The sequence below is a fragment of the Sinohyriopsis cumingii genome, chromosome 12, assembly GCF_028554795.1.
Source record: "Sinohyriopsis cumingii isolate HCF-2022 chromosome 12, ASM2855479v2, whole genome shotgun sequence".
NCBI lineage: Eukaryota > Metazoa > Mollusca > Bivalvia > Unionida > Unionidae > Sinohyriopsis > Sinohyriopsis cumingii.
In genome coordinates this window covers 31689145-31701442 of record NC_142972.1, presented here as the reverse complement: position 1 = coordinate 31701442, position 12298 = coordinate 31689145, and the positions used below count along the sequence as shown (strand labels likewise).

The 12298-nt window shown below is 34.5% G+C and overlaps 1 protein-coding gene across 3 annotated transcripts in view; it reads left to right on the top strand.

The window, feature by feature from the left end:
* The window catches only part of LOC149786198 (N-acetylated-alpha-linked acidic dipeptidase 2-like), a 100211-nt gene that overhangs the window by 39436 nt on the left and 48477 nt on the right, over positions 1 to 12298 (top strand). For all 3 annotated transcript variants that reach the window (XM_089976555.1, XM_089976553.1, XM_089976554.1), the window contains exons 4-7: positions 3318 to 3474; positions 8681 to 8812; positions 9879 to 10004; positions 10866 to 11046. In XM_089976555.1, the coding sequence (XP_089832681.1) occupies positions 3318 to 3474; positions 8681 to 8812; positions 9879 to 10004; positions 10866 to 11046 (596 nt within the window). The remainder of the gene's footprint in view (positions 1 to 3317; positions 3475 to 8680; positions 8813 to 9878; positions 10005 to 10865; positions 11047 to 12298) is intronic.

Genomic DNA, 12298 nt, shown 5'->3' with positions numbered 1-12298 from the left:
GTTGGCACCAATGTGGCTAGTGCAATTTGAAGAAATTTACTTTCATATAATTGTGTTAAGATAAGAAGATTGGGTGATTAAGAATATAATAAAAATTTGTTTCGTATACTGTGCAACTACTTTAATCACTCTTTAATATTAAATTATACAAATAATGCAAAGGTTTTTGAAACACAAACATAAAAATCATCCCACATATCGTTTGCCTAAGACGATTAATGCGCAGTAATAATTCTCGACGACTTCTTAGTGTGAGCTTCATTTCGTCTAGTGCCTAAAAGGTCTGCTGCTTGAATGACGGGACCTAAATGCCACAAGAGGCACAAAAGTTTAATGCTAGGCAGAGCCTAATTAGTACTGCTTTCTGGGTTGACGCATGCTCTGTACTGTAGGTGGTCCAACCACAGCACGTCGTAATGTTGGAGTTCCCGGCGCTAGTTGTTTCTGTTGATAGCAATTGGGTCCCATTCGTTCAAACTGATGATGAATTTTTTATTTTTATTACTCAAGCGGGAATTTTGGGCTTCCTCCTGGTCTCTTCGCACTGTCATCTTCGCTGTAAAGCTTTTCCTTTCCTATGTCATGCGTCCATCATGCACTGAGTACTGGTGTCTGACCTATGTCATGCGTTCATCATGTATTGCGTACTGGTGTCCGACCTATGTCATGCGTCCATCATGCATTGCGTACTGGCGTCCAACCTATGTCATACGTCCATCATACAATGTGTACTGGTGTCTGACGCAGTCTATGTCTAAAGAGCACCATGCTTCTTGGTAGATTAACCTGAACTTTTGAGCTGGTGTCACTGTCCTTTTTGATGTAGCAAAGTGGATGCGACACATGATGCAGGGATGGAATCTGCTGAATTTATCTCTTGATATCTGTAGGTAGTTGATGTTTCGCTGCATACAGCATGGTACTGATGATGACATAAACCAACATCTTAATCTTCGAGGTAAATTTGTTGCTATCCCAGTCGTCTTTGTTTAGTTTGGTGGTGAACGTCTTTTCAATGTGGATGTCTGTGTCCTCGTCAAGTTGCTGGTTGTTCGACATTGTAGAACCTAGATAGTAAAACTTGCTCACTACCACCAGGGTATACTATCGATGGAGATAGCTGGCTGCTGTGCAACACTTTTTACCACAATTGCCGATATTCTTACACAGAAGGAGAAAATGAAGCATGCATTAGAAAGACAAGTCATTAACGTTCTGAGGCCGACATGCCGACAATTACTCTCTCTCTCTCTTTAAATATATATAGAATTCTGAAACTTTTAGTCATATTGCTAGATATAGGTACTAGTTAGTGTATCATGTTTTGAATTTTGTATGAACTGTTTTAATTTACAAATTATGAATGTTATTTTGGAATAGAGACAATAGTAAAACTGTTTCATCAAGCCAAACTTAATTTTAAGTATTTACAACCAATGAACTATGCCTAAATCTTTGCAGATAAGTCTGATTCAGTTCACTAGTTTCCTGTTACTTTTACAAAATATTTTAAAGCGTTTTAGTTACAGCTTACTTTAGGTATTTGTACTTTTACATTTTGAAAAATTCTATATAAAAATATAAATGCATTTTAATTATGATGCATTTGACATCTTGGAGGCAATCTCCATATAAATTACGTGTCTCTCTCTTATAAACATTAACTTCAATCTAAATCAATCTGTTGACACGTTATTGTTGCTGTTGTTGTTATTGTTGTTGTTGTTGTTCTTCTTCTTCTTTTTCTTCTTCTTCTTCTTCGTCTTCTTCTTCTTCTTCTTCTTCTTCTTATTATTATTATTATTATTATTATTATTATTATTATTATTCATATCATAGTTGTAGTGCAATGCTAATATTTCTTATCCGTACCGATTCTCTTATAGTTGCAGGCAAGCATACTATGCAGGCATAGAATACAAATAATGAAGCGAGTATTTGTGTCATGCATGGAATACAAATAATGAAGCGAGTATTTCTGTCATGCATGGAATACAAATAATGAAGCGAGTATTTGTGTCATGCATGGAATGCAAATAATGAAGCGAGTATTTGTGTCATGCATGGAATGCAAATAATGAAGCGAGTATTTGTGTCATGGATGGAATGCAAATAATGAAGTGAGTATTTGTCATGCATAGAATGCAAATAATGAAACAAGTATTGTGTCATGCATGGAATACAAAATAGCGAAGCGAGTATTTCTGTCATGCATGAAATACAAATAACGAAGCGAGTATTTGTGTCATGCATGGAATAGAAATAATGAAGCGAGTATTTCTGTCATGCATATAATACAAATAATGAAGCGAGTATTTCTGTCATGCATAGAATATAAATAATGAAGCGAGTATTTGTGTTATGCACGGAATACAAATAATGAAGCAAGTATTTATGTCATGCTTGGAATACAAATAACGAAGCGAGTATTTGTGTCATGCATGGAATAGAAATAATGAAGCGAGTATTTATGTCATGCATGGAATAGAAATAATGAAGCGAGTATTTGTGTCATGCATGGAATACAAATAATGAAGCGAGTATTTGTTTCATGCATAGAATATAAATAATGAAGCGAGTATTTGTGTCATGTACGGAATACGAATAATGAAGCGAGTATTTGTGTCATGTACGGAATACGAATAATGAAGCAAGTATTTCTGTGATGCATATAATACAAATAATGAAGGGATTATTTGTGTCATACGTGGAATACAAATAATGAAGCGAGTATTTGTGTCATGCATGGAATAGAAATAATGAAGCGAGTATTTGTGTCATGCATAGAATACAAATAATGAAGCGAGTATTTGTGTTTTTTGTGTGATTTTAGGGACTGATATAGACATTGCCATTATTTGGTAATACAGTTTTCATGGAATTATTTTTTTGTATCCTTCTTTATTCTTTATAATGCGCCAGGGCTTCGCGCTACTTATATGGAATTGAAACAAGGCATACTTCTACCAAAGCAAGTAACAAAACTGGGCTAATATTTTAAATGAGTTTCGCATCCTTTTTCATTAGGCTAAATTTTGTTTTCTGCCTAAATTTTAATTTCGTTTCTGCTTCCACCTTATAATAAAATTTTCATTTACATTACTTCGATGCAAAAGAGCATTCAACCTCACTTATAAGAATAAATATACCTTTGAAATAATTTTGATAGCGTCCCACTTGAAAGACTAATGATCTTTTACATTCATCTGTACAGTATTGATCCAGAGTGACAATACCACAGTTTTTCTTTGTACAGTTGTCTTACTACCATCCATTAAAATATGTATGATTTTGTCTATTCTTGTCCGTTCTAATAGGAACTACACAGGCAAGCAAAGGCTGGCAGGGACAGAAAATGTAAAGGAAATGGTGAAGCACATAGCCCAGCAGTGGAGAGACAACGGACTGGACAAAGTGGAAGTTACTCCTTACGAAGTCTTAATGTCCTACCCGAATATTACAAATCCAAACAGGGTGAGTCAGAAAACATTTTCCAACTTTTACAGACCCAATGGTTTTGATCCACAAACAATAAGTATATCAACTAGGCTAATCTGAGGTATCCAAATTTAGTCCCAGTCTATTGTTCTTCCTTTAGGTCTAACACACAGTGTAAGACTATAATTCAAGGTGTAGACCCTACAGAAAGTGCGACTTGTAGGATTCATTGTTGTAGCTGAAAATGTACAGAGAAATCTTTCTTCAGGGTAAAAGTGTAGCATTAAGAAGCTACGGAACTTAGTAGCCATGATAGCATATCGTCTGGCTAATGTTAGACATAACCAAGATTTATAACCATGGCAGCATATCGTCTGGCTAAAACTATGCTAGGTATGACCAAAGCTTGTAGCCATGGTAGCATATCTTCTGGCTAATGCTAGGTATGTCCAAGGTTTGTAGCCATGGCAGCATATCGTCTGGCTAATGCTAGGTATGTCCAAGGTTTGTAGCCATGGCAGCATATCGTCTGGCTAATGCTAGGTATGTCCAAGGTTTATAGCCATGGCAGCATACCGTCTGGCTAAAGCTACGCTAGGTATAACCAAGGTTTATAGCCATGGCAGCATACCGTCTGGCTAAAGCTACGCTAGGTATAACCAAGGTTTATAGCCATGGCAGCATATCGTCTGGCTAAAGCTATGCTAGGTATTACCAATATTTATAGCCATGGCAGCATATCGTCTGGCTAAGGCTACGCTAGGTATAACCAAGGTTTATAGCCATGGCAGCATATCGTCTGGCTAAGGCTATGCTAAGCTAAGCTAGGTACAACCATGATTTATAGACATGTTAGCATTTCGGCTGGCTAATGCTAGGTATTATCTAGGTTTATAGCCATGGCAGCATATTGTCTGGGACATATAAAAGAAGCCATCGGCGGTAAACAGTTCTTTGAACTAGTGGCGACGAGAATCGCTCGGGAAAGAAGGCATACCAATTTGAAAGAGTATGAGGAAAAATGGAGAATAGTACCCCAAACTGCTAACTTCCTCCTCTGGCCTTTCGAGGTAAGAAGATATGACCAATTATTATCATTCTATCGTACTAATAAATGTAATAGAAACACTGCGAATCAACATGCTTTTTACAAGTAAAGAAATAATTTACTTCCCTAGAGTACAATGTGAAAACGCAAATAAACGTACGGCCTTGTGAATTAAATCCCAAATAATCATAGAATTAAAGATACAAGTCCTGATGATTAAATTTCTGATTACACTTTAGTGGTAATCCAAAATAAATTCAGCGCTGGAAGTGCTCATGTGCCTGTGGTAGCTTGTGTCGTGGTGATGTGTCAACAGTAATTTGCAATCAAGAATATAATTTAACTTGAATTTCACAATTAATCATAGTCCTTTTTCAAAGAATGCTGGTTTAAGCACTTTGTATTTCCAATGAAGTATAACTGAATTAAATAATTTGAATAAATAAATTCCAGCCTATATGAATACTGGGCACAATAACAATTTAACTGATTTTTCACAGATCTTTCCGCACGAATAAATAAATTTTCCAGTAAATAAGATTTTATTTTAAAAAAACTAAGACATAAAAAGAGCAAGGATGTAGGACAAAAGTTCATGTCTAGAACAATCTTAGTTATAATTAGAAAGTACGTTAATAAAATTATAATAAAGAACACAAAAAAACACTTGACTCAAGCCAAAATAATAATCCTAAAAATGAACCCACACTCACAGAGAAAATATTATGTATTAGTCGTTTACAGAATTAAAACAAATCAATGGTTCATTCCAGGTAATAATTAAACTTGATTTTTGACAAGGAAAAGTCCAAAATACAATTATCCATAGAATGAAATGAATTAAACAAACAATGCATATTAAATATACATAACATCATCACTATAAAAATGTACAGTTCTACAGCGTCATGCAAGCTTCGTCACCACGGATGAGGGGATATAGAACTTAACAATGAAATCTCCGATATTCTGGTGAATTTTGATTGTCACGACTCAAGGCATTGGCTTGGTGCCTAAAGTGGAATCTATCATGGGTTCTAACATGGTTTAATAGGACACCATTTGCATCACTGTCAGGGACTTAGTTGATTTAACTCTCCGATAAGTCCTGCTTCCCACTCGTCCTAGCTACGGCATGCAGGATCAGCGAACTACGTGCATTGTTCGTAGACTCAATAGCTTATTATTATTCATGACGTTCTAGCTTTCATTTCCAAGAACGGGGTCTAGCTCATGGGTTGTCATTCTATTGTGGTCAAACCTATTGACAGCGTGGACACTTCAACTCTCGATCGTCTTCATGACCCAGTAAGGACTTGAAATTGTGCCTCAATGAACTGAGCCGGTTTTAAGAGGAATATCTTGTCTATTTTTTCCTTTTAAAGAGGAAAGGTTGATATATCAACTCATGTTCTATCATTCTCGATATGACACAAAAAGTATCAACCCGAGAACAAATGAAGTTGTGACCATTTCGGTGAACGTGGTTAGGGCAGCTGCTTCAAGCGTTGCCTTCAAGCGTAACTTTTACCTAGCTCATATGTTACAAATCTAACGCTATTAAAATAACTAACAGAAAAGAGTGAAAGGCGACAAGCTTAGTAAAATTCAACAAATAATTTATTTCTTGTGAAGACAAAGCAAAAATGAGGCAAAAACTTACGGTATTGCGAATGAAATCCGAAACGAAACCAAGAATTACAGACAGAAGTCCTAGTAATTTAAAATCCTTAGGAAATTCAGTAGAAGACCAAAATAAATCCCAAAACTGAAGGTGATGATGTGTCTGAAGTGTATGTTGATAAGTCAACATTCTTTTGTTAAGTCAAGGTAATATATTAATATAATTCCAGTTTTTAATTCACTTTAAATTCCAGAGAATGCCTCTGTCCAAGAATTTCGTCAGAGTACTATTGATTTCCAGAGACAATAACCACTTGAATTCAAAAATTTCAAGACATAAAATTCAGCCCAACGGGGCGCAACGTTTAATTCGAATTGAAAGTGCTAGATCCTAAATCATGACTGTAGAATCCTCTCAGCTACAGATTATATAGTTCTGTACTTGACCTCAGGCCATAATTATCATTTTCCGAAGAAGAAAAAACTATTACCTAATGGAGAAAAAAAAACATTCTAGAAAGATCCTGATGGTCAAATACACTAAGGAAATTCCAAAACCTAAACCTAGACCCAAATAAGCGTATTTATTTCTATTGATAATTATTCTGATTTTAAACCCATACACATAGATACTATTTTAGCTATGTATTAATTGTTTACATAGATTCTGTCAAGCAGAAATAAACTCAGTTTTGGACAATGTCAAGTCCAACATGCAATATAACATTACAACATCATGTAATGAAATAAACAAAATAATTAAAAACACTAACTAACAAGCAATGTGAATTAAATATACATAGCACATATTTTAACCGTGGGATGGAGGTCAGAGTCAACGTCCTCTATTTTCTACCACAGATATATGTTATCCCAAATAGACCTGGTGGAACCTATAACCGCAGCGCAATGGGTTACCTTTCTTAGAAGCTGCCTCATTTTCCTTAGGAAACCTAGGTAGCGCATGTTTCTCACTTCATATCTTACCCCTTTGCCTGAGGTATTATAATTGCTAGTGTATTGGGACACGAAAATAGCTGTTTTAGTGGTTTTCTTCGACAATACTTACCCAATTATAAAATGGATACATCATCCTAGCCTCCATGCTGCCACAACCTACTGATAGCTTGGATTCTGCTCCAGTAGTTGTCGATGTACAGATTAAATTAGGCGTTAATCCCTATATCAAATGGAGATCACCTTTTTTGACTGCCGCCAATGAGGTCAGACAACTTGAGTCTTCCAATGCTAAAATATTAAGCCTGAAATTACCGAATTTCATAGATAATAATCGTACTCTTGAGGGCTAATATATAGAGCTTATAATGTGTCAGAACAATTATCAGGAAAGTAATGTCAATAAATCATGTGTTACTCCAAAAATCGTTTACCATTATATTTTATATAATTTTTCCCAGACGTTTAACATGTTTAACCTTTTCATGTTCTCGAAGTAGCAGATGTTCACATTTACTTCGAAGTATTTAAGATCTTATTTGCAATTATATATCTTTGAAATTTTAGGACGCTGACATATCATTAGGCTCTACATATAGTTCCATACATACGTAATATATAATGGCGCATTTTCACTATTCTGGCTACATGTAGCAGAGGCCAAAACTTTACCAACATCCCTAGAAAGAAAAAAAAAAGTTCAACAGAAAAACAAATATAAAAGTAAAAATGTGTAAACTCCTTGAACTACGAGGTCAAAATAATTATTGTATTACATTTTAGAAATGTTCTAGACCTTCTGGCTGAACGTCATCAGTGAGTTCATCTCAAATTCAAAGATTGTCTCTCTTCCATGCTTTTTAAGTCATACATCCCTGAGTTCAATAGGATGGAGAATTTTTTAATTAATTTTTTAAATAAATTTTATATTTGAGTCCTAGTCCTGTCATGCAATAGTACCATGGCAACTGCGTGCTTCTTTCCTTTTTGTATAAATAAAATTTGATATTACAATTAAGAGTACTGGATGCAAATTAAATCATTCAGTTTAGCTTACATTCAAGATCCTTGCCATGTTGTTATTCTATATTTTACCAAGGATATTTTGTACTGTTTCTGTCTGTCTAGCTATCTTAATGTTAAGGTTACATAAAATTATATTTCTAATTATTGGTTTATAAAGTAGAGAAAATGCATGCTTACTTTAATAATCCCCTGAAGAAATGAAATACATAAGATAACAATTAAATATTAAGCAAAAATCCATAACAAATAAAGTAAGAAAAGACACAGAAATTACTCTCCTTACTGTACTACGTCTCAGCGACATCTTTAAGGTCAATACTGTATAAGAAATGAAGTTAAACTAATGTACGCAATATTACTATAATACAAATGCATATCATTATAAAACGTTCTAAAACAAATAATTCTATCAAAATACATTGCCCATACTTGAAAATTTAGAGCACGGTCTATATGATGGTTGATGGTAAGTCAAGGGAGATAAATATGAATCAGTATCAATAACTGACTTTTATAAAAGTGTAAATTTCAAGTGTTGCATTTTATAGTGACTAATAAATCCACCGGACAACTGATTTTAACTTTCAGGTGGAGATAGTGATAGCCAATGGGGATCCAGTTTTCACCTCTGCATTTGTTGAGAAGGCGCTGGATGACGATGGCAAGCAGTCTGACATAATTCCACCATATAATTCATGGGCTCCAGCAGGAGTTGCCGAGGTGCCATTCTGACGTTCATTTTATAAACAACTTGTATAAATATTTTGTTCTTATAAGCCTTTCTGTTTTATTGACAAATAACTAATACCAAGTATGCAAGGTACTGCATGAACATGAACAGCATTGCATGAAACCAAAGACAACAGAGGTTGTTAGTCAAGCTAAATGGGATACCCGTTGATAGAAGCAGAATCCTGTGAATTTGATGGTCTTGCTTCATGGTCAAAGTCTAAAATCATCGAAGATGAATCTGGATAAGGCTTTACTCGAATAGTCAAGCTTTCTGTGCCTGATTTCCGACCGATATCTTGGGTATATTTTACATCAGCAGAGGCACCTATCTATTTATTAACGGTTGTAAAGGTAGCATGATAGCTTCGCTTGATCTAAAATTGTAATCTTGATTCCTGGATGGTAAATCATGTAATCTGCATTTAATTATTATCTAATTTCATCAGTGGAATACAGTTGTGTAAAGGTAGCACCTGATATTGGAATATCTGGGAACACCTTGGAGTCAAGGTCAAGTTTATTCGAGTAAAAACCAATTGTTGTTCAAAATGACTGAAAGTTATGAAATCAGTAATAATTAGTAACTATGGTTGATTATAGTTATTTGATGAGTTGCTTTGTGCCACAATAGGTGTGTTCATAACTAAGTTCTCTGTCAAGAGCATTTGAATTCGGAGTGCCAACAATAATACCCAATACGCTTGTCTTATTAAACAAACTTACATTTAAATATTATCCATTTAAATTATTGAGTCGAGTTGCAGATTGAGTTGATTATATTAAATCTTTGAGAGACACACTAATATTATCCAATAAATAATTTTCTAATTTTTTAACTATGAAATTAATAACAATAAATTTATGCTCTAAATAATTCCATTATACTTTATTAACAAACCTTCCAGATAATTAGCTTGCAAAGTATTGTTCTGAGATTTTCGTCTACCACTATGATTAGTAAACAGTGGCGAAAATGAATATCAGGCTTTGCAAAGATTTTATACACCACTGAAGCAAAATAAATCATAATCTATACTATATTTTGTATTTATAGGGTGAATTGGTGTATGTCAATTACGGACAAATTGAAGACTTCATGTTCCTGAAAAAGAATATGTCAGTCGATGTCACCAATAAGATAGTTATCGCACGATATGGGAAGATATTTCGCGGTGACAAGGTCAGTTTATTTAATCCTGACAAACATGCTTCATTTCAGGAATACAGATGTGCATTGTTTATTTAAAGTAACAGAAATTTATAATTGAACACCATTAAAATTTATAAAATTTCTATTGTGATAAGACCAAGGTGCTGGCCTGAGAAATCGTTAGTATGGGTTAACTTATAAACAAATGTGCCTTATATAAATATCTGCCAAAAATTGAAACACTTGAGGCAATTATATCATCTTGCATTGGATTATCATGGGTTGAATATGATATATGAACTACTGTTATCAAACACTAAACCAGGATAATGTTGATTTTAATTAGTTTATTCATTGAAAACACTGAAATATTAATTGTATGTATCATAGTAAGATAGTTATATTTGCACACTAAAATGAGACACAAAAAGAGAGAGTAAAAATATATATAAATATTAAATATCGTTGAGGATGCAAACGTATTGCCTTATAATATTGGCCTTGCTAATATTATTGTTCATGTTTCTTTCTTTGATTCAAGGCATTTGGAGGTAACATATGTGTCTTTAAACAAATCCAAATTCATCATACGCTTTTTACTGCATTAAATAGAAATATACAATGTATTCACCACTTCTTCACATTTTAGTACAGTGTGCCAGTATATTTTTGTTATGAAAGGCTGAGTAAGTTTGGCTTATTCAAACCCATTGTTACATCTCCAGAACGTTTAACCTATTTCCGGTACATGTATACACGATTAGCTCCTTTGAATTTCATCCATCGATGCCAGTGTGAGGATTATGACTGGGCACACACCTTTTTAGTTTGCAATCGCGTTTAAAAAAAAAGATATCTGAAAACAATAACGAAATTCTTATATTAATTTAGGTATTAAATGCTCAGCGATTTAATGCCTCTGGTGTGATATTATACACCGATCCAGCCGATTTCAATATTTATGGCACTTCGGATACATACCCTAATTCCTGGTGGATGCCAGATACTGGTGTTCAGCGTGGAACTGTTGGTGGAGACGGGGACTATCTTACACCATTCTATCCCGCCAAAGGTAAAAATAAGACCAAAGGTTTGACCTGGATTTTCCTACAAGTCACCTTTAGGGCCGAACCAAATATTCTATATCCCAGTTCCTAAGGATTGTGTTAAATTTAACCTGAGAATTCTGAGATTCGATGCTTGAAACAGGTCATTTTCATAACACTTATCTCAAATGAATCTGAACTTGAATATGTCCTTTATAAATATTTGCCAACAATATGGGCGGGCGTAAAGTCAGATAGTACTCAACTGTCTCTAGTTTATTGTATAACTACCAATAGTTCGCTTATTTATATTTGTCTTAATTTAATGTTACTTTGGTACAACCTCAAAAGAACTGGAAACAGTTTAAATTGTCTATAATTTTGACTCAAGACATACAACAATAGCATTAATAATAATAATAATAATAATAATAATAATGTGGACATAATACATCACCTAATCTTTAGAATTTCTAAGCGTCTTATAATATTAGATAACATACACAGTATACACAAGGACGAGATTACAAAAACAAATACCATGAAACTACTAAGTATTAACATGCTGACGATACTTAAGGAGGTAAGTCTTTAAGTTTGTTCTTGTAGTCGAAGTAGGTAAATTTTAAAAGCGTTCGTGAATGTGAGCATAGTGTCCATGTGTCTATGGGTAATTAGTTCCACGTACCTGGACCATGGTAAGGAAATTAATATTGTCCATATTTATTCGTCTTAACAGTAGGAACAATGAGAATTCGAGTGTCAGATGAGATGCTTAAGTTTCTGAATGGGGTGTAGGTTAGATAGGTTAGATTGGCTGAAGTCACTCGGCGAAATACAGGATAATGATCAAGTTTTGATTCTGGATCGAACTGGTAGACATTGAAGGTTACAGCGCAATGGGAAATATGTTCAGTTCTTTGTGCTCTAATGATGATCAGAGCTGCCATGTTTTGAACGTTTTGTAGTTTCTATCGGAGATACTGAGAGGCACGAAATAGAAGTTAATTACAATAACTCAGTCTTGAAAGTATTAAGAAACACACAAGTGTTTTTGTGGCATCATTCAAAAGTAAATTGCAAATGGCGCTGATGTATCTTAGTTCCAGATATTCAGCCTCAATTGTGTTCAGTACATGATGGTGTAATGAGAGCGCAAGGTTGAGAGTGACACCTTAGTTTCGTACTGACTGTGTAAATTAATGTTGGTATTTTTGGTGCTTATTAGTTGAGGTAAAGGATGCGACTGAGATAGTCTCTGCATGGTGATCACTATGG